Source organism: Pseudorasbora parva, chromosome 1, assembly GCF_024679245.1.
Source record: "Pseudorasbora parva isolate DD20220531a chromosome 1, ASM2467924v1, whole genome shotgun sequence".
Taxonomy (NCBI): Eukaryota; Metazoa; Chordata; class Actinopteri; order Cypriniformes; family Gobionidae; genus Pseudorasbora; species Pseudorasbora parva.
In genome coordinates this window covers 50,694,340-50,718,564 of record NC_090172.1, presented here as the reverse complement: position 1 = coordinate 50,718,564, position 24,225 = coordinate 50,694,340, and the positions used below count along the sequence as shown (strand labels likewise).

The 24,225-nt window shown below is 38.2% G+C and overlaps 1 protein-coding gene across 1 annotated transcript in view; it reads right to left on the bottom strand.

Annotated features, from left to right (window-relative positions):
- abhd17c (abhydrolase domain containing 17C, depalmitoylase) overlaps positions 1–24,225 on the bottom strand; it is a 56,586-nt gene that overhangs the window by 6,876 nt on the left and 25,485 nt on the right. Inside the window, exon 2 of the mRNA XM_067451914.1 lies at positions 13,698–13,877. Coding sequence (XP_067308015.1) covers positions 13,698–13,877 — 180 coding nt within the window. The remainder of the gene's footprint in view (positions 1–13,697; positions 13,878–24,225) is intronic.

Below are 24,225 nucleotides of genomic sequence, written 5' to 3'. Positions count from 1 at the left end.
GAGAACAATTGCAAATGTTAAATAGGCATGTCTGCTCTACTAGCATACAGATATCTTCAAAGCTAACAAGCAGACTAAAAGCCACAAAACTGCATTTTGATTTCATAAAGTCTGTAAGGGAGCGGAATTGATTTGAGGCTCTGGCTGATTTCACCTGCCTCATCTTTTTCATATTAAAAACAGTACCACCTCAGCACACTAAATCCAAATGTATTTTTCTTTCTTTTTCCACTCTGAATGATTCACTCTCGCCTAGCTTTGGGCTGGATTTGCACCTGACATTTCGCTCTTGCAACTAAGAAAATTTCCACACAAACTGGTAGTGTTATAACTTGCAATACCTTGAAAAATATTGAAATTCAATAGCAAATTTTCCACAAGGTATCAAATTGTACAATATCCAAGTTAATTTGCGTTCAGCCATAGTTAGTTAAAATAAGATTTTTTTCCCTAGTCAAAAAAATTATATTGTAACCCATCAACTCAATTTCACGTCTCAGTTTAGAGGCTTAAAATGATCTAATCACAAACAAAGCCTCACCCCCTATGGTGGAAATCAAGTTTCTAAATGTTTTAATATGCTTTAACAAACGATGTGCAAAGTCAACATCATTGCGGAGTACCTTCTCCTTCAAACTGCAGTGAATCAAAGTGTCAAAAATGTGGTTTGAAAGTGCCATTGTTCTCTACTTCACAAATGTTGAAACCAATTGTGTCAATGTGCGGGTGGACTTTGGAATATCATAACTATGGTGTGAAGCTGTGGAGTCTCAAGAGAAGTCAGGTTATCCAGGAATATTTTTCTGTTGATATATATATTAAAAAAAACAGGCACACAATTATGTATATGATGTAGATTACGTTATGATGAAATATATGCCTTTCTACACTGACATTATATATATATGTTCAAAGTGTTTCTAAGGATACTAATATTTTGAAGTCAGCTGTCCCGTCTTTGAGGTGGTGAATGGGAACACGGTTTGTGTAACATTAGCAGCACATTATTAGCTGTTTGATAACAAGGTCAAAGGTTAATCATATTGATTAGCGTTGCGCGTCCAAAGTTGTAGAGTGTGATACATAAAACAAATGCATTCAATTCTGATACACTGACTTGTACACAAGCCTGTATAATTCACTCTTCCATTTCTTTATCTGAATCGGTTTCTGGTTCAAACGGATACGGCTGAATTAAAGCAGAGTTTCCACTTGCCATTGTGCAGTGTTTACTACAGTAAAGCTGGATCAGGTATTCTGAGCTTGTGTAATTGAATGGATTCATTTTTTTTAATAATAATTAATAATAATAATAATAATAATGCATAACCATTGTAACAACTATCAATAATTCATAAGTATATTACATTACCTTTACAGTAGGGATGCACCGATACCATTTTTTCATCAACCCAATATTAAAAATTCTGATACTAAACCGATACCAATGCAGTTTTGTTTAAAAATATGCACAATTTCTAAACCTTAGTGTGTTGATAATTACTCGGAGTTAAACACAATCTACTAAATACAGCCAACTTCTTTATAAAAAAAACAAAAAAAGCATTTACTGCCATACAAAGGCAAAAGGCCGTAACTTTGTTTTTTGTTAAAATTGACCTTTTTGGAACATTCAAGACCTCCTTTATCGTGTGAATAAATATTGTTAGTCAATTCCATAGTTTTGTTGAGAAAATTATGGATTGTCTTAACAGCAGTCATTTTTCTCAGTTCCACACTCCAGTGAGTATATCTCATACCAGTCTGAACAGAAGGGGTTTGTTTGTTTTATATATATACATATATATATATATATATATACACACAAACCTCTTCTGTTCGGACTGGCATGAGTCGGGCGCTCTAACAAGGCTGCAACCTCTAGCGTCAGTCGCTAAAGCATCTCTTGAGATCAGAGGAGTGAGGTTTACTCACACAAAATGAATTTAATGACTTAAACCATGGAATGGCTTCAGAACACTTAGAATATAGTGCACAAATCATTGATGATGCTTTATAATGTTTTTCTTTTTTTCTTTTGTGGGGCACTGGGGCTTAACAATAACAGAATATTATACACACAGCATTGGATTTGGATCGGTCCTGTCTGACCCATACCCAATCCAGCAAATAATGGTGGATCGGAGTAGCCTAGAAATCTAGACGCAACCTAGCAGCAGCAAATTTAATTTGCCCGCAAGTGTCGTCTAGGAACTCTCAATACCCATCTGAGCTGTATTCCTCAAAATCTGGACGGCCCAATCACGTCGTGTATAGAGTCGGCGGGCGGGGCCATAATGACAACGGCCGAGATGCGTTTGCGTGCTTCTAGTAAACACAGAAACTGGCGAACCGCGGCGGTCTTTCGAATCAGCTCTGACCGCGACTCTGGAAGACTTGGAGTTAAGCTTTTCTCTGAGAAAAGAACAAAGAACGGCACTGAAGTCATTCTTAAAAAGGGAAGATGTGTTCGGAGTTTAGCCGACCGGATACGGCGAATGTTTAATCAGTCAGCGAGCTCTGCATTCGTTGCTCTGGTTGGTTGTAGCGCTATCCTATCGCGTGCAGAGGGAGTTTGAAAGACAACCGTTTATCCCGCCCCTCAGATTGAGCCCTGTCTATGGTGAGTTTCCAGACCAAACATCTTGATGTGGGTCTGGCTTGTCAGGCTAGGATCGGAGCAGATACCCATCCTGAGTATCGGATCGGTTCAGCCCTACTTTACAGTAATAAAATTCCAATACATAGGTATTCATTTATTCACCTTATGCAGTGAGAGGTTAGTGTTTAAAAAGAATTTAAAAAAAAAGATTTGCAAATGTTTCATTATAAATTAGTGAAATGTGTGAAAGCATGAAATGCTATAATCCCCTCCACTAAAATATAGAAAATGATGAGAACTAGACAGAGCAAAGCTGGTATTAATGTATCAATACTGCAGAAACTGTATAGAAACTATATTCAGACTCGACATGCATCAAAAACTATATTTTTGTCAAGACTACTGACTGGAAGACTGGTTAAAAAAGATGCCCATGTTTCAAGTTGAAGAGTTCATTTGAAAAAAGCTAGGCTAACATGACCCACATAGAAGGGGAGGGAAGCAATACCACAAGCACCCATTCAAGATGACACTCCATCACTCACAGCATCTCGCTGTTCGTCTTTACCCTTTGTTGGTCTCTAGGAGTCAACCCTCACTGGCTCTCCCTCACCGTATTTTAATATTCAAACCATGCCACACTGCAGCCGGCAAATCTACAGAGACAGGCGAGTTATTAAACTTTCATTGAGCCTGACTGTCCATTCACAGCCTTTGCGAACAGCCACCAACCAACACAACCACACACACACACACACACACTCCCTTCTCCTAAGTTCCACGAGTCCTTTGGATCTGGAATCAGTAACTGGAAGAGAAATCCTGGACTTGGCAGTGGTTTGCAGAATTGAGACCACCGGATTTGCTTCCAGACTTGTAATCTGGGGATTGTTCAAGTTGTTTTGTTTGTTTGAAGGAGGTGAATCACATTCAACGTGAGCGGGCGAAGATGAGTAAAGTTCAACAATGAAATGCAAGACTACTGCAGTCTCTCATCTGTTGCCTGACAGAGTTGAGAACAAATGCCTACTCGCAACAGACACCATGGATGATTAAATCACGGTTAGTGAGCTAACGCACCTTCAGCCATGTACATGGCAGAGCGGCTTCTGTTGCATGTCTGACACCACTCGTTGAGTTGGCATGAGGGGTTGTGTGGAGGGAGGGGGGACAGCTGTTGCTCTGCAAGGTAGTTGAGGAACATCTGTACTGCACTATGATAATCAAATAACAGATGGTGTCCAAATTAATTATGAAACATCCATTTTGATTGACCCCCAAAATTCACTATTTCCTTAAAAAACCAAGGTTTTAGTGTTGTTAATTATGTGGTATTATTATGCTTTAAGTCAACACCATTGCTGAGTACTTTCTTCTTATAAAAGTGCTTAAAAAACAATTTGTTTAGCAATGCATGGGATGAATTATGTATATGATGTATATTACGATGTTATGATGAATTATTGTCCATCTCGACTGACGTTTTAAGTTGTTCAACACGTTTCTAAGGATGCTAATATTTAGAAGTCAGCTGTCCAACAACTGTGTGAGGCAGCAAACGGGAACATGGTTTGTGTAACATTAGCAACACATTATTAGCTGCTTGATAAGTCAAACCAAAGGCTTTTTATTTAGTATAGTTATTTGGTACTTATTTTTTATTATTGTAAAGTCCTATTGATGTACAGAAAACAATTGTTGGACAAAATCAGTTGCCCTACAAACAAACACTGCAAACATGGAGCAGGGAGCAGTTTTTTTAATCACACACACACACACACACACACACACACACACACACACACACACACACACACACACACACACACACATACACATACACATACACATACACATACACACACACACACACACACACACACACACACATACACATACACATACACATACACATACACACACACACACACACACACACACACATATACATATATATATATATATATATATATATATATATATATATATATATATATATATATATATATAAACATAAACTTGTCCCTTAAAATCTGATTGGTTTATTGGAATGATGATGGATCCAGGAACATGTACTTGACGACTTAAGTCTGCAAAAAACATTTTAGGGTGCTTTCTATGTAGATTTGTTAGTGCTCGCAGCAGATGTGGTCATTATGAACTGTTATTCTAAGGGAAGAGCTGCATGAAGATTATTCACATTCTCGTTCTGTGAAGAAAAAGGTTCAGCTTGGAGGTTTAGATTGGAGGTTTAGATTGGAGTTAAATTGTCACTGAGGCACTAACAGACTTTATTAAGGATTTTTGGGAGCAGATTCTTTCAAATTTATACATTTCCATAACTGTTTATTTCACACCAACATAATTAACTATTCTGCATCTGTGAGAGTATGGACAGGCTTTCGATAGTGCCATTGTACTTCCTGCTCTCTACTGCGCAACTCCGGTCCCGGACTTTTTTTATATTTACTGTTGCAAATCCAAAAGCGAAGAATTTATGTAATTTATTACTTGATTGTTCAAGCTACCTCACAGAAGTGCTCCGTTTGTTAACAGAGTTGTTGAATGTTAAAATATGGTGAATTAAATAAAAAATAAGGAATATCCTGGATCGTTTTTTTCACTCTTCTTTATTCTTTTTTTATGTATTAAAGAAGTATCGGATCGGGACTCTGTATCAGCAGATACTCAAAATCAAATGACTTGGAGGCAAAAAAAACCCTGATCGGGACATCCCTAGTCTAAAGCAAAAACTATTTACTTTATCAGTCCTAATCAGTTTCAGTCAGTCCCCATAACTCTACTACTCTGCTACTTGTTAAAAAAACTGAATTTTGAATCTGCATCTTTTGAAACTACTCCAAGATTTCACATTTTATTAAGGGAAACGGACGACGTGTTAAACCATAATGCTTTTGACAAATTGCAAGCCGGCGTCAAGACAGCTAGCTCATTAACACCTCCCGTCAGCTGGCTTCGTGTTCATTACGGGTCTTTGACGGGGCCGGCTGGCGAGCTATTAGAACACAGAGACGGTTCAATCTCTCACAACTGTAGCATCTCATTATGAAACACTGACAGTGCTGACGGGATAGGAGTGAATCAGGCCTCTCAAGCTCCCATTCATCACCCAAAAGAGTGTGAGAAAAAGAGCATCTGCCTTCGAGAGAGAATCACTTTGATTACAATGAAACACGTCCCCGGCCATCGCTAATTTCACCCAGACTGGAAGAGAGAGTGAGCAAACGAGACGGAGAAGGACAGAGGAGGGTTCCGTCGTTCTCGTTTTGTCGACACGTTTCTTAAGCCTCAACAACATTCTGTCTAAGACCTACGGCTGTAGCCTTCCCATTACAGCCCATAATCTTGCAATTTGATCTTGTCGCAATTTAATTAGATTTAAATATGAGGTTGGATAAAGCAGGATCAGCGATTAAGAGACGTTCCAGACCGGTCGCTACGGTCTAATCGTGTTTAATCCAGAAATCCGCATTCTGCTTTCGGATTCAGACCCTGCTTAACCGAGGCTTGACTTGTAAAGAATGACTCGGCTGTTTTATTATTTTTGACTTCCTCCTGTTCCGTCGTCCCTTCAAGTAAGGCAAAAAGAGATCAAGAAAATCTTTCATGAACAGTCACTTGCGGAGTTTAATCAGGGATTGAAGACCTTTAACCTTCACCAACATCTCAAAAAGGCCTTGAAGAATAAACCCATGAGTATCAGGTCAACATCCAAATGAGCAGTCATGAGAGCTCCTTAGAGGCGTTACCCAAATACCTTAAGGGTGAAACTTGATCTTAGCCGAAAGAGAGATTTCTGAGACTAAAGCTAATGACAAAAAAAAAGTCTATTTAAGGCAAATCTGTTCAGATTGAAGCCTTTCACCTGAAAAGAAAATGGGCAATTAGCTAAAATATTAATGTCTTTGGAATCATGTGCATATGTTGCTCTTTATCCATGGAAGTTTAATCCTTTAACTGTAAATGCGTCTGATATCCGGTTGGAAAGAGCTCACATTCACACAACTGATAATGTGATGGGCAGGCCTCCTCCGAAGTGTTCCGAGATGCACGCTGAGAAATCAAGATGGACAACGAGCGTTCCAGCTCACTGATTGCATTGATATTTTGATGGTCTGAATTTGACTGTTTCAGCCGCATGACATGAAGCTACCTTTGAATACTGCAGCAGGAGAATCTGACTTCCAGAATAGACATTATTAAAAACTAGAACAAGCAGGAAGCTGAAAAGAAAGGGTATACGTGCCAAGTCGCATGGCGGGTCATGATGAGGGTATATCATGACTGATATAAGTGAGTGCGGAATAAAGATAGGTGTCCTCCGCTGCACAGGTGAGCTGTACACGCATCAGCTGTTTTTCACCTGCTTTATCTCAGCAGCCAGACACAGTAGTTACAGCTCGAGATGAAGGAAAAGAGAATCGGAAGCAACGCATGCGCCGCCTGACACTTTCAGGGAAAAGAGACACGCGTTCACAGAAACAGTCAATGGTGTCAACTATCACTGGGGGGTTTTCAAAAGTACTCCTTTGATTTTACCTGGAATACTTGAAGATAATCTGTGTAATCTAACATGTCTCAAGCTGTGTAATGTAAAAGCACAAGAGAAAATGGAGTTTCACACTGTGGTTCAAGGGCTTGTGACCGGTTACAAGGGTGGCTTTTAAGATAAATTATACATATAGTAGTAGTTCACAACATACACAAGCAAAAACACCTTCTGTCAAAGTAGAAGTCCTGCAGTTCTCGAGTTTCAGATGTCTTAGCGGGAGATTTACATTTGACACACTCAAATGTATTTATTGCACTTTGTCTTATCTATGCATCATATTCTTTTTATAACGGTTTTAGTTTACCTTTCTTCTTATCTTTGGTTAGTGTTATTTTATATGTTCATTTGAGTTAAATACAAGAGTGAAAACTGGGTTTGATGGAAATAGCAAGTTTGACAAAAAGCTTTGAGTATGTGGAAATCTGTGGAAAGGTATGATGAATGAAATGGGTTTAACAAAAAGGTTACTGGGTAAAAATCAGGGAAGATGGTACATGTATGTAGACTGTAAACTGAAGGATGTTTTATGTAGAGACTGAATGTAATGGCTGTATCCTTCTGTCTATTTCTTTTGTTGTTTATTTTTATTTCAGATAACTATTGCATATGCCCATTTTGTTTTATTTGTATTCTCTACACTCTAAAAAATGCTGGGTTAAAAACAACCCAAGTTGGGTTGAAAATGCACCAACCCAACAATTGGGTTGTTTTTACCCAATGGTTGAGTTGTTCTTACCCAGCAATTGGGTTGTCTTAAGCAACATTTAACTCAACCACTGGGTTAAAACAACTCAATTGTTGGGTTGGTGCATTTTCAACCCAACTTGGGTTGTTTTTAACCCAGCATTTTTTAGAGTGTATAAAACTGTTTTAATTACCCTTGTTTTTATTTTTAATACTTAAACATGGTGTTCTTATTTTTCATGCATACGTTATCACTATTTTAATTAATGTAAAGCACTTTGAATTGCCATTGGGTATGAAATGTGCTATACAAATAAACGCGCCTTGCCTTGACAACACAGGCCAAAGTTTATCTCCTTGCCAATGAGAATAAAATTCAAACTGTATGAGAGCACTTATACGGCATAAGTCACATATGAGTGTTTAATGCCATGCCTAATATGACAGGTCTGTGATTAAAGCTCTTTAATACAATTTAATAGTTTTAGAACAATTTAATAGGCAGTCATTCATATTTCCCTCTTATCCTGTAGGGTTATATTCCTTGATCCACATTTCACATGATGACAGATGACAATACACTAGAGTTCAGAAGTTTGGGGTCGGTAAGATTTTTGAAAGTGGTCTCTAATGCACAGTGTTGGGCGTAACGCATTAAAAGTAAATTAGGTAATCAGATTACTTTTTAGTAGTAGTAAAAGTAACATTACTTTTAAATTTACAGCAAAATATCCGAGTTACTTTTTCAAATGAGAAAATATTCACATTTATTGACTGACAGCTCGTCCTCATGTTAAGTGAAATGGGTGCCGTGTGTAAGCATGACTGTTATTGCAGTTCTAGACTCTGTGAGCAGGCTTTTATTAATCTCACTTGCACACAAACATATTTTGTATTCCTTAAATAAAATCAGTGAAATTAATCCGAAAATGAAATTGCAGAATACTACGCAAACCTCCAATAATTAATGTTAAATATAACTAATATTTTTATGAATTGAATCGCTTTATTGATCAATGTACTTGCTGCTGGCCTTCGATGATTCAGTTAAACTATAAGTATATTTTTATTGGTGAAGAGTAAATCTTCTGCAGTCCAGAATGGCAGCACAGCTGAAAAGTTTGCTTAAAGGGGTACTTCAGCGCTGGGAAGATGAATCTGTATTTAAACTGGGTCATTAATGTAGTAGAAATGTGAAATTATTTTTGAATTTGGTGCTTTCTAGACTGAGAAAAGACAGACAACGTATTTTTGTCTCATGGGGATTAAAGACTACAATTCCCAGAATGCTTCACTGCCCTGTGAGGCCATTCCCAAAGCCACCGCTACTGGATTACAGTGACTGAGTTCAGAAAGTACAATTAAATACTGAACGTGTGTGTTCAATATAACGATCGAGTTGCCGCGTGAGTCTCACAGCAGACTCAGATTAGGAGTCAGATTACATTTAACGTCATAAATGAGTTGATGAGCTCTCGTGATGAGAGCTGAGGTAATCACGACCACATTCGCGGCATACATTCACAACGTGTTTTCAGTTCATGCCTTTGGAAGCTTAACTTTCATAGAAATTAATTTGAGAAGTTAAAACGCTTACATTGCTTAGCATCCGTTTAAATTAATGCCTGTAGCTGAGCTGTGCTGTGAGTGTGATCTCCATTCCCCATGCGCGAGTTGAAAACATGCGGAAATGGCTCCCTCTGCTGGCTGTAGTCTTTAGCCTCTGGGCAAACATTCCTCTCGTGACGCAAATATCGTCAATTTGCGTCACGAGAGGAATTTTTCCAGAAATAAAAAACATAAATCTCTCGTCTCAGGGGGATAAGAGGGGGGAGCACGATCATTTGAATATACTCCAGGGTTTCTACTGATACAAAGCCATATGCTAATCGCTGAAGTAACCCTTTAAGTTGTGCCCTCTAATGTACAAGCGTGAATTTGCATTTCCTTTAGCCTTAGTTAAATTTTGATGTGAAAGTGGCTTTACATTTTCCACCAAAAAAAAACATGTTATTAAAAAACAAGCCCAGCCCAGGTGAAAAAAAGTAACATAAAAGTAAAGTAACACTGCTCTTCTTAAAAAGGAACCAAGTACTGCAATTAGTTACTTTATAATGCATTACTTTTCTTTTATAATGCTTTATAATTATAATGCATTACTTTTCATAGTGCTTATGCTAACCAATGCAGAATTTATTTGATCAAAGGTACAAAAAAAGTAAAAGTAAAATATAACCAGAATTTATGAATAATTTTTGAATAAGTTTTAAAATGTAATTTATTCTTGTGATGCAAAGTTGAATTTTCAGTATCATTACTCCAGTCTTCAATGTCACATGATCCTTCTGAAATATTCTAATATGTTGATTTGCTGCTCAAGAATAAAAACAGTTGTGCCGCTTGCTTTATTTTTTTGAATCTGCAATGCATTTCTTTTTTTAGGATTCTTTGATGAAAAGAAAGTTCAATATAATAGCATTTATTTCAATGTAAAAGTCTTCAATATAACTTTGATCAATTGAATGAATATTAAAAAAATAAATAAAATTTCCCTTCAAAAGGAGTCTAAAGAATCAACATACACATGGGGAACAATATCTTGCGCTCATTGACTTGATATTTTATATAAATCAATACATAACTACTAGGCCAATTTTTTTTTTTTTTTTTGATGAGTGACATTTTTCCAGAACAAAAACAAGATTTTTTTTTTTTATATATATATAAATGAAAATCTCAAATAGCTGACAGCCATTTCATTACATTACTCAGCACCTGCAACCACTTTCACTTTTAAGAAAAGAAAAAAAAAAGAGAATACGGCTACAGCTGAGAGACACTTGAAAGCTATCACTTAAACTGCAGAAAGGAAGGAAAATTGTAAGTTTTAGCACTTTCTAGCTCAGTGTGGTAAAAATGTAAGCCACTTACAGAAATATAAAAACTCTCAGAGAAGTTCTAAAAGGGTGTAGAAACAAAACTAAACTGTACAAATGGAAAAGAGCAAGTAAGGGAACAAAGCTTGAGAGACGATGGCATGAACGCTGGTTCAGAGGATGTAACAGTGGTTGTCTGCGTCAAGGAAAGTTTGCCATGCTGACTCGGATTCAAAACGCTTCGTATGAGTGATGAGGCCATCCTGAGCTTCCTGAAGCTCCAGCTACCATCTGTGCGGGTACGGATATACTCTGTATGTACAGCTTCAGGCTGCTACCAGTTACTGGTTGGATCATAGATGCCAACAAACCGCCCCAAGTCCATTCATGGATCATCTAAAGCATTTCTCACACAAAATTGAACGTGATGCATAAAAAAAGATCAAGAACACTACCGTTCAGATTGAGTTTTAAAAACGCAAATATTCCTACAATTCAAAATAACTTTTCTATTACAGGGTATATGCAGGAATCCTGAAGTAAATTTCAATCCCTTTTTAAGACTTTTTAAAGACCTTCTCAAAATATTTTAAGACCTCATCGCACTTCAAGTTCTAATCGGCAACAAACCTTTAATAAACAGTTGCAGTCGAATGCAGACTTAAAATCTCTATCATAGGCCAATTTTGTATTGTTTATATTGCATATCTGTTTTACAACGTATGGAGGGCCACACATTACCTAACTGCGCATTTCGCAAAATACATGACGTCACCCGTAGACAGCGCTCGCCAGGGATGGAAATTAACTTTTTTTAAAGTCTACCACTCAATGTTTTTTACCAGCCACTCTTTTGGTTTTAACAAATTAATACTACAAGCTCTACAATATTTAAGCAGTTTATTTAATCTCAAGTCTCAATGAAATACGGACATTTTCACGATGATTTGTGGTCTTTTATGGCTTCCAGTTTTATGGTTTTTAGTCCCCAGAATGAAACTATTAGTTTTGGCATCTTTGAAGCGTGTTGACAACATACCGAGCAGAACATTGTCAGTAGGGATGCACCGAAATCAAAATTCTTGGCCGAAACCAAAAAAGAAGAAACCAAAGGCGAAAACCGAAAAATAAAATTCAAACTAGAATGTTTAACTCGACCTCACTCGTGTACATTAAATAATAATGCACAGGTCTACTGGCCTGCAGAAAGGTACAGAAATTGAATAAAGTAATCAAATGTAAAATAACTGCATATTTAACTGTTTAAATGAAAGATTCACCCTTATTAAACTTACAAAAGCCATTCAATCAAGAGCATTGTTTAATGTCAAACTAAATATAAGGACATCACTCAGGCAGCAGTTAAGGCTACTGCGCCTTTAAGACCAGATGCAGGGATATGCTCGTCTTTCTCGACTGTGCACACTATACAGTTCACTTAAGGCATATTTAGACTATGTCTGCTTGGATACTCAAGATGGACATGTTGACACTTCTTGTGTGAGTTTGCCCGTTTTAAGCACAAGACTTGAAAGAGAACTCAATATTTGCGCGCTGTGAGACGAGCGCGCGCTCTCGGATGATGCACAGCGTCAGATCTTTTCTCAGAGCGCGCGAGTCTCACAGCGCGTCTTCACGCGAGTGATGACGGAGAAAGCGATTGGTCATATGCACACATACGGCAGCACTCGCATGCATTGAACAAAGTTTACAAAGAGGTGAAACAGCTCGGTAGGTGAAGCGAGTTTACCGCCGCAACTCAAAATCAGCCGCATTTGGCTGGTGGCGGTGCTAATGTCCACCCCTGGCGCGCGTGCTCCGAGCCGATCTCAGACTGAGTGCCCCGTTGTTTTTTAATACTTATGGGGATGAAAATAAATATATTCATAAATACTTTTTTGAGTCAAACTCTTGACAAAGCTTGAACAAAATACTTTCAAAATTTAAGACTTTATAAAGCCGTGATAAGACTTTTTAATACTTTATAAGGGTCTTAATTTTCCCAAAATTGATTTAATCACCTTTTAAGACTTTTCAAGACCCCGCGGATACCCTGTATTAGAACTTTAAAATGAATGATTTATTCCCGTGATGCAAAGCTGATTTTTCAGCATCATTATCCCAGTCCTCAGTGTCAAATGATCCTTCAGAAATCATTCGAATATGCTGATGTTCTGCTCAAGAAACATTTTGCATTATCAAATGTAGAAAACAATCATGTTGCTTAATATTTTTTGAAAGATTCTCTTGCAACATTTACATTTTTTTATACTTACAATAAGGTCTCGGTTATGGATTTACCTTGGTTAAGTAAAGATAAGCAATACATTTGCACAGTATATTAATCTCGGTTGATGTTAGTTATAATCAAAAATACAACAGTGTTAATTCATGTTAGCTCAGGTCCATCACATAATATAAACAGATAATATTACCTTTAACATGAACCAAATTAACATTATGCAAGATTACTAAAAGATTCAGAAGTTTGAGAACAGACACTACATTTAAAACAAAAACAGAAAACACGCATCTACTCAATGTAGGGTGAACGACAGTTGCAGCACAGAACAGTAGCAGGAGTCAGATCACATGACGAGATTCACTTGCTAACTGACAAGATGTTGGGAGAAGATTTGGTTTCAAAGCGAAATGTAAAAAGTGCCTATTTGGCAATATTTTGGATTCAAACCCAATGCTAATAGGGAACCTGCAAAAGGTCAGCTGTGTTTTTCATTAAGAATAATGAACACAATATTCAAGCAGTTGCCGCTCTCGAATTGCTGCTAATTCGGGGGGAAAATGCAGTAAAACGCGCAGAGCCACACAGGCATTCATAACGGTGCGTGTCGACCGGAGCAGAGCTGAATGTTTTCAGTTCATTCCTATGGAAGTTGAGATTCTCACACTTGTAAAGCGAGATTCAAAAGAGGTAAAAACTCCAACGTCCCTTCTATCTTACCTTGGGAAGGCATCAAAGCAGTACGTTTTGCGGGTGTCAGGGAAGGCGACACGCAAGCCGGACATGAGGGGAGAGTGAAGGATCACCGCTGCGCACTCGTAGCGGGACGCCAAGTCTACCGTTGGCACCGTCCCTATACTCTGACCGTACAGGATGATGTTTTCTGGGGTCACTCCATACCTTGAAAGAAAAAAAAGAAAACAGCTGTAAATCATCATGTTTCATGTCAACACCTCCAAGCGTGGTACAAGTCTGGCATCCTCTCATCTATGTGGGTGAACTCAGCAGAAATTACGTCACAATACTAGCAGCTTGTGCGGTTTACTTTGAATCGCATGTGTCTATAGCAACAATACGATTTGTGGCTAAATACATTTCCATCAACCCATATTATTAGACAGTCCAATTGGACAAAATGGCATGTTAGGCCAAGAACAGAGGAGAAATCATTAAAAATAGAAACATTAAATAAACCAAAAGCATGGATTCAGAGCGAACGAGTCCCGAACGAGTCCCTGAGCCTGTGAACACAGGGCTTTATTTGAGACTAAGATGTGCTCAAAGTAAATGCTGAGCGGTGAGCGAGAAGTCAAGGCTTAGATGGACACACTTTAGGGTTTTGTTCTCTGCCTTTCCCGGCCTGTTTTGCAGTCGGGCCTGACACCCGATCAGCAGCGGCTGCGAGGTGTGCACCGGGATCACCCACAGAAAGAAATGTGTTTGATGTCTCACATCGGATCAAATTTAGCGTAGGCTTGCCCAGGGCCGGGTAAGATTTGGTAGAGAAACAAAAGCAGCCATGATATGGAAGTCATGCATCCACACACAGTGGTACAAAGTGTACCGTGGAGACCGCTGGCTACACAAGCTTCTGAACTCGACTACCCCTGCGAGAGCTTTAGCAAGATTTTATCAGGTAACAGAACATGAGGTCTCCATCTCAGCCTCCCACACAGACAGATATTACAGGGTGAAAAGAGGAGAGCAGAAACTGCTCCTGTAAATATACAACCACCCAATGTGACCGAGCTGATAGACACAGTGTGAAATTCAGGCTTGAAAAATCAAGTTTCTGGAGATGAGAGCAGAGAGAAAACACATCAACCAGGCAATTCATCTCCAGCAAGAACAGTCCACATTGCGAGTCAGCTTACATTAGGGAAAACGTGTTTGTGAACCGTTTTGAATGAACCGGATTTTTTAATACGCATTGCTGATGAACATTTAAAGAAATACTTAAAAAAAAAAATGAAAGTAGTAATTTCAATGACCGTCATCATAAAAAAGGAAATCGTATAAATTGACTTGTCATATGACAGCACGGTAAATTTAAAATGTTATTCACCAAAAATCTTCCTGAAATCACTGAAATTGAAGCTTTAGCACTGAAGCTCAAGTTAAACTTACTGACCTGGGGTCTGTTACCTCGGACAGCGTACCTCGCTTAATATATCTGAGATGATTAGACCGATCCCAGATCTTCTATTCGTGATAACTGATCTCTGGCTAATTTGGTTAATTTTGGTTAAACTTATTTGTGGACTGGATTAAAATATCTGGATTAAGTTATCTGAGATTAGAGAGAAGATGCAGCAATGCAGCGATTGGCTGGTGTCAAGACAACGTAATGACATCATATATTTTAAAAAGGCCACCTAGCAAAAAACTTGACAAAGAAAAAAACTAAAACAAACACAAATATCTGGACCTTTATAAGGAAATGACCAAACCAACTTAAGTTAGATGCATTAAATGTGCACTGTTTGGATGAACATGATTCCCAATTATTTAATTTTATCGTATTTTTGCACCTTTTCCATTTTTATTTCAATGTTGTAATTCAATTTTTTATTCAATTTGAAGCCGATTTGTTAAGTGACAGTATTAATTTAAGTTTTGTAACGGTCAAGAACAAATTCTCATCTCTTGCGTTGTATCAATCCACTCCCATAATCTGTCATCACTCAAATTAATGCATGATGCAGATTAACTGCAAAATATGTCTGTAAACCTCCAATGCAACTATAATGTTATTATTCTACCACAAATAAATCTCAATCAAGAGACTGTGTCTATAGTATTATACACACATTTTACACAACATATTTTCAAATAAACTTTTATATTATTATGGTTAACTAGACTCTTTTGAAGCGTCGACAACACATTTTTGTCCAAAAATAACAAAAAATACAACTTTATTCAGCATTGTCTTCTCTTCCACGTTTGTTTTCAAACCTCAAAGATTCAAACGGTCACGAATCAGCAGATTGAAGAGTCTAACTAACCAGCTGATGTCACATATGGACTACTTTGATGATGCTGTCCACGTCCAGAAGATAATGAAAACAAGTGGGCATGCACTTAACATTCAAAGGACAGAAAGGCCTCAGACTAAATCTAAAATATCTTAAACTGTGTTCTAAAGATGAACGGAGGTCTTACGGGTGTGGAACTACATTGGGGTGAGTCATTAATGAAAGAAATGTCATTTTTGGGTGAACTAACCCTTTAACATCAAGATAAATACATATTACTACTAGTACCCCCATGAATGTGGACGAGTACTATGACATAATCGATAATTTGCACGTATATGATGTGCTCACTCAAGATAGAACTACACACACAGATAGAACGCACGCACTCTAGAGACAGCACAAAAATAGAGACGGAGGGCAAATGAATTAAAAACACGACACAGTGATTAATTCCAGTCAAACCAGGTGCGTCAAAAATAGTCTGTGCGCTTAAGATATCTGCAGGTAGTGCATTAATTCAGGCTTTGGGTTGTTTTTCATTTAGCGAGTCTTCTGCAATATCCACTTCTCAATCAAATGACACTAAATGGCACCTTTATTTAACTTAATTTAAGATGCTCAAGAAAATATTTGAGAATTTTTCTAAAAATTGCAGTTAGGAGAATTCTAATGAACTAAGAATTTATCTGAAGAATTCTGTTAAATTTAAAATTTTCTTGAATCCGTTCTCTGGTTCAGAATGTGCCATTGTTTTTCTATGCTAACATGAGAAAAGTGTTAAAAATGGACTTTAACAGTTGCACTTGTGTCTTTAGCAGCATCTCATGCTGGATACGGGTTTTCTACACAGCACTCAAAGTAAAAGTTCAACATCTCTAGACCTGCAAAAGCCTGTGAGAATGTTGTGCCGCAACGATAGTTTGACAGCTCTTGCTAATTACTTGGCTCTATAAAACAATCTCTCCTGTATGCGAAATATTCGCAAAGCACGGATGTTGATTTTTTTGGCCAAGTTCTTATCCTGCCCTGAATTCATCTTCCTCGTTTCAGAGATTTCCTACATCAGTGCGATAAACCCGCTCTGTTTAGTACTTGCACTAGATTCATGCATTCAGATTGCACTTTGATGGGGCAGGCTGAAATATTTTTTAGTGTGCGTGTTTTCAAAAAATAATGTTTTCTGCGGCTTAGAAATTGTACATGCTCACAGGACCATTTTATTACGATTCAAGAATCTTATAAGGTGTTGCTATATTTAACCAAAAATATGCAGTCACAGCATTCAATGGACAAGAACTTTCGACATTGAACTATAAGAATTTAGAACTGAAAAAGAAGTTCAAAAATGTAAGCAGAAAGTCAGTACACTTGCTACTCACTAGAAGTAAGTGTCCTATAAAGATGAATGCAAGGGCATGTCACGGAGCCTTCAGAGAGCTTACAAACATCCTTGGATGACAGCTGAAACTAGTGGTGTCCCACCAGAGGATCTTCCAATCATACGTTTCATTTATGTTTGAGGATCAGAGAGAGTATATTCAGGCATCTCTCTCAAAAGACCTGCAGGATCTCTTATCTCTTGATAATTCATTGATCTACCAAGACCCAAGAAAAACACAGCACAGGTTACAGAAGACAAGAACAACATACTGCTGTCCATCTTACAACTTGCAGAAGACCACCAAGACATTTAACAACATTACTGCCGCAGCGGTGTGTAAACGGAGAGGACAAAAGTTGAACATTCTGGTGAAAAAGTACAAGCAGTTATGTTTAGAGAAAAACGGCACATACCACAAACTCCACAGAAGGATGACAAACTGGAAAAACTCAAACAAGCTTCAGTAATGCAACAATTAACAAAACAAAAGGTTAAGGGACGTTCACACCAAGAACATCAACTGATAACTATAAAGAGAACTACATTAGCATGCACACAGACGTTCTGAGAATTTTTATTTTTTCTTCTAAGCTTGTTTGTTACTAAATGCTTGGTACAGCAGAATGGATTCTGATTGGCTGTCAATGTTTTGAGTTCATTAGCAGGGTAAAATAGATCTGAAAATGATTTAAAACGTACATTATGAATACTGCATCATACATTAAGTAGTGTAAATGAGAAAAAACTTTGCTTCAACATGCATGGAAAGTTAATTCTTCTCATCTGATACTAAAATGAGATGTCAGGAAAGACCCAAACGTTGATGGAGAGATAGCAAGAACTAGGGTGTGGGATAATACCTGAAGAATCTGCCAAAACAAATCCATTTCCACACAGAAAACATCAGAAATCAATCAGAAATCTAACTCTGAAAAGTGGGAAAACTTAAGCCAGGACAAACACACTGCGTCTAGCACAAGCATCCCTTTTTTCCTATGTGGAAAACTACTGAAAACACAAGCATGTGCACACAAGTGAAAATACACAAGTCAATGCAAATGCTGTGTTTCCTTTAGCCTGAATTAAGGCAATGAGAAATGGCTTGTCCAAACAAGCACCAGGGTCCGATTCCATGAAGCAAATTATGTGTTTATAGCCGAAGCGGCACAAACAGCTAGACTTGCAAGTGTGTTGCTCGTGTTTTCCTAAGTTGAAACAATACAAAAACCTGAGAGGGTGGAAAAGATTTTTTTTGTGTGTGCTTTTAATTTGAAAAAAAATAAAAATGGAGCTCTGTGATTCTGCACAGGATGTACGGCGCACACATAGTAGTCTGTTTCGTGAAACCATCCTTCCGCCAAGGCAAACATTTGCACACGGATTTTGGGCTGAAATCTGCATGCTGTTGCCAACCCTAAAGGTTTACCCCGAAAATAAGGCTCCTCTCTCGCTCGCTGTGAATGCTGGGTTCTCAATGGAATCAGATGCATGTCTATGCCTTACAAATGCTTAAGAAATACATATGCATATGAATTATGGATATGCAAATTCAATTCAGATTCAAGTGAGCACTGATGTGTGTAATGGAGTAGAATTCTGTTTATTTCAGAGATTACTTGCAGTAATGTTATCCTATAGACAAGCACAAACCCTATTGATGGCTATAGAAAAGTTAACTTGCATTCTGTCAAAAACTGTTCATAAAAAGTTGGTATGAAATGCACGATCGGAAATTAGTTTCTGCTTTCAGTTTGGACAAGCAAAGTATTTACTGCTAGAAACAAAATTCAACAGTAAATGATACTGTAAGAAATGTTACCTGTATCTCGCAGCAGACAGAATTACACTGAACAGAGTGTGCAGGTTCAGTTTGTGAAGTAAAAATCCCAATCATTTTCCCCATAGGGAATTGACAACTACAATCTGATTTTTTTTTTTTTTTTTTTGGTCGTCGTTTGCTGCTTTAAATCTTATTTTGTAATGTTGAGTCTTCTAACTGGCTGGACAAAGTATCTGACCACAACCTGTGGTCACATTTTAAAGTTTATAGAGTATATGGCTGTCACAGACAAGTGCTCCATTTAATATTGATTCATTGTATTTAATAACGATGTCCGTCAAGTGATATTTTGCATACAGCACCTTTAAAATGCTTTAATGCAGCTCTTGTTTTTATTTGCAAAATTCAGATTAAATTTATTCTACACAGTATAAAGTATTGGGACACCCCTCCAAATCATTGAATTCCGGTGTTCCTATAACTTTCATGGCCACAAGTGTATAAAATCACACACCTAGGCATGCAGACGCTTCTACAAACATTTGTGAAAGAATGGGTCGCTCTCAGGAGCTCAGTGAATTCAAGCGTGGTACTGTGATAGGTTGCCACCTCTGCAATAAGTCCAATCATGAAATTTCCTTCCTACTAAATATTAGACGTCAACTCTTAGTGGTATTACAAAAAAGTGGAAGCAATTGGGAATAACAGCAATGTTAAAAAAATAAATAATAATCAGAGTGGGGTCAGCGCATGCTGAGGCGCACAGTGTGCAGTTGCCGCCAACTTTCTGCAGTCAATTAGCCTAGAAATCTAGTCGCACCCTAGCGCAGCAAATCTAATCTGCCGTGAGTGTCGTCTAGCAACTCTCAATACACTTCTGAGCTGTAAACGCCAAACTCTGGTCAGGCCAATCACAATGTATAGAGTCGGTGGGCGGGGCTTAACCTAGTGACGGCAGAGTTGCGCTTGCATGCTACTAGTAAACACCATAGACTGTAAAAGAAGCTGGCGAACGGCGGTCTTTCGAATCAGCTTTGACCGCGACTCTGGAAGACTTGGAGTTAAGCTTTTTCTGAGAAAAGAACGGCACTGAAGTCATTCTTAAAAAGGGAAGATGTGTTCAGAGTTTTGCCGACCGGATACGGCGAATGTTTAAACTATCAGCTCCACTTCACATTGCTCTGGTTGGTTGTACCGCTATCCTATTGAAAGACAACCGTTTATCCCGCCCCTAGGATTGAGGCCTGCCAATGGTGAGTTTCCAGACCAAACATCTTGATGTGGGTCTGGCTTGTCTGGCTAGCAGTCAATAGCTAAAGACCTCTAAACTTTGTGTGGCTTTCAGATTAGCTCAACAGTGCGTAGAGAGCTTCATGGAATGGGTTTCCATGGCCGAGCAGCTGCATCCAAGCCTTACATCAAGTGCAATTCAAAAGCCGCGTTTCCACCGCAGGAATTTTACCCAGGATCCAGGAACCAGGAACTTTGGGGTGGTACTCGGTGTGTTTTGACCGCAGGAACCAGGGTCTAAATAAAGTTCCAGGTAAATATTTCCCCCTCCAAACGGCCCTGCTCGCGAGGTAGTACTTTTTCTCTAAAGTTATCTGAGATTAGGGAGCAGATGCATCGATACTCGAAACCACGATTCAGGAACTTTCGAGGGCGGGACTTGGGCGCTGAACATGCTGATTGGTTTAGCATTTTATTTCAACCAGCATTTTTAAAAGTCTTTTGCTTTTGCATACTCATTATTAATTTTTTTACAGTCTATTTTTCACCATGTAAACGACCTGACCGATTACTTTTAAGTGTGCGTCCTTACATGACGTGACGGCGCGCGCAGCGCTCATGTTGACAAGATAGGAAAGTTCATTTTTCTGAGGGGTAAACTTATTATTCCATAAATTATGAAGCTAATGTTGGAATAATGACACCGCGTATATTGCCCCAGGCAGTTTTTACTTGAACTGCGCCTGACAGAAGAATTAATTTTTTTCTGAGATGATTACATTTTACAACATATAAATAGCTTGTATAATACTGTATTAGACCTGGTGGCCGTTAAGAGTTGCTATGGCTACAGTTAAAACATTCCAGCTGGTGGAGAAAACAGCGTTGACATTTGATGCGGCAGAAAAACTGCATGTCACAAAATGATTGCGATTGAAAGTCATCACATGTAAACACAAGATCGGTTTAGATAACGTCTCATGTTAACAGTCCACTAAATCTTTCAATCGGAATGACAAAAAAGTGTGCTTGTAAACGTGGCTAGTGTCACGCAAAAATGATTACTGTCCGTCACTGACTTGGAGGAGCAGTCGCGAGCAGTCCTACATCACCCGACTAATTTGCCTAATCTTCACGGAACTTTAGATCGCGGTGGAAACGCAGACAGTAGCAAGTAGCAAGGGGAGAAAGGTTCCTATAAAAAAAGTTCCTGGTACAAATTGTTCCGGCCCGGGTAATTTTGGTGGAAATGGGGCTAAAGTGTCTGATGCAGTGGTGTAACGCATACTGCCACTGAGCAGTGGAGATGTGTTCTCTGGAGAGACGAATCATGCTTTTCTGTCTCGCAGTCCGATGGACGAGTCTGGGTTTGGCAGTTACCAGGAGAACGGTACTTGCCTGACTTCATTGTGCCAAATTTAAAGTATGGGCGAGGGGGGATTATGGTGTGGGGTTCTTTTTCAGGGTTGGGCTTGGACCCTTAGTTCCAGAGAAAGGAATTCTTAACACTTTAGCATTAAGAAGCCTTGGCTTCTTAGATTTAGAATTAATGCAAAAACTGCCTTATGTGAAGCTTATGATTGTTGATTATATCTAAAAAAATAAACAGCAACTGAATTTAAGCTAATAGTTTGGGCTCTGTTGTTAACCTTTAATATTATAATGTGTATGTAATTGCTCCCTATAGTTTACAGCAGTATCTTTTAGAAACTTTTAGTTATAATTCAATTAATTTAAAGACAGACATTTTTTTCAGTAAACAACTGTTGAATAAAAATAAACAAAGCAATTCGGTAAAACTGCTGTAACGAACCCAAACCAAACCGTGACTTCGAAGCTGAGGTACGTACCGAACCGTCAGTTTTGTGTACGTTACACCCCTAATAAACATTTCATTAAAGCTGCAGTCCGTAACTTTGCGCTCTAGCAGTTAATAAACAGAACTGCATGCTCTTGCAGAAGAACATTGCAGCCGAAGCTACTTCTCTCGGCTTTTGTCTATGGCGAGTCATGCAGGGACTGTGCTCCTCCGCAGCGGTTCCTACCAGACCAGTCTGCACTTATAATAAAAGTGTACCATAATAATTCAGGGTAAGACAAAAACATGGTTTGGAAAATGGATTCATGTTGTACAGTCTTAATTTTATAATTTTTTGTAATTTTATAACACAAAGTTATGGACAGCAGCTTTAATATAATATAATCACAACAACTGGACAAGGAGTATTGACAGTAATGGCAATATATCGAAAACAGTAGGTGCCCTGAGTAAGCTGAAGTTCAACCTTTATGAACTTTTCTCCCATTGAGCAATTAAAAACTGATCTTATGACCTTCCCTACTTCTTCAAAATGGCAAAAGACATGGGTTTATGAGAACAAAAGTTCAGAATGTGCACTGACCAAGACTACAAGCAACAACAACAACAAAAAGAACAAGTTGGTGTTAATTTGCTTGTGAAATCCTTCTTAACATGGCTTCCCAGCTGTGCAGGATTAGAAGACTTCATGCATCTTCATCCACATGCCATTTTGTCTCTGCTGCAGTAAATGAATGTCACACAGATGTGGTTCAGTGTTCCTGGCTATGGGTGAAAAGGGCATTTTAATTAGCCAGCATTACTGATAATAACTTGAGCTTTATCCATAGCTAATTTTCAGGCAATTCATTAGCGGTCCTTGCACAGACAAAAAAAATGTATAGCTCCAGTGCACTGTAAGAAGAACCCAAAGCAGTTCAACGCAATAGCAAGGTTAAAATCCAGGGACGTGTTCTGAAGTTTTGAAACGAAAAAATGAAATGAAAAAAAATTATTTACATCATTCACATCAATCCAAGTGAGCCACCTACATACATGCAACAAGGATAAAGCGAGAGATGATGATTATAGACATTCAGTCCAAAAATAGTGATTCTCCGATGCAATGCACGTGAGAAGGGCAATTTGTATGATGCACAGATAGTCATTGCTTATCTATTGCATTCCAAATCATTCGTGACTGCAGTTAGGATGCTGCTTATGTAGACAGCAAGACAGCACATTCAGTTTTTGAACAAAACTATTGAATACTAAGTAACAGCCACAAAGCCACAAGTTTCATTCTATCCAACTTGTAATTACAAATAATACCCCTAAAATCCCCTCAATCCCAAAATTGACACCAAAGATGTCAGTGTCAGGGCACCATATTCTGTACGCTCAAGAAAACTACTGCAACCATGTAACACATCCAGTGAAAATATTCAGTAATACAGCACGACATGCATGCTTTAACCTGTCTGTGTGTCGGCAGTAAGAAACGGCTGTTTTATAAGGATGCTCTCTGACCTCACATGCCTCTTTAAAGAGACACTCCACATGTAAATGTTACAGAAAGGTTTAATTTATTGCATCAAACAAGCTCCTAAAGCACTTTAAAATCCTTTTACTGCTTTCCTGCGCAGTCAAGAGTGACCTGCCAACACCAGCTTACCTCAGGTTCATGAGATTACTTCTTTCAATGGAGGAGTCAAACACCACACGGATGCAAAAAAATGCAAATACTCCAGAAAATTAGAATTTGCCTTCCTGGTTAAAACATCTTTAAAAAAATAAATAAATAAATAAAATGCAATAGTACTCCCAAAAGGTAATTTACTCATGCTCATGTTGTTCTAAACATGTATGACTTGTTTCTTCTGTGGAACACAAAATATGATATTTTGAAGAGGATTTTGTCTATACAACAAAAGTAAAAAAATATGATATTTTGAATAATGTTGAGGTTCAAACCACATTAGTAAAAACATTATATTTTGTTCTCAGCAGAAGGAAAAAGAAATGCAGTTGTGCTCAACATAAGGGTAGTCAAAAATAAAAATTGTCGTTCCAAACCC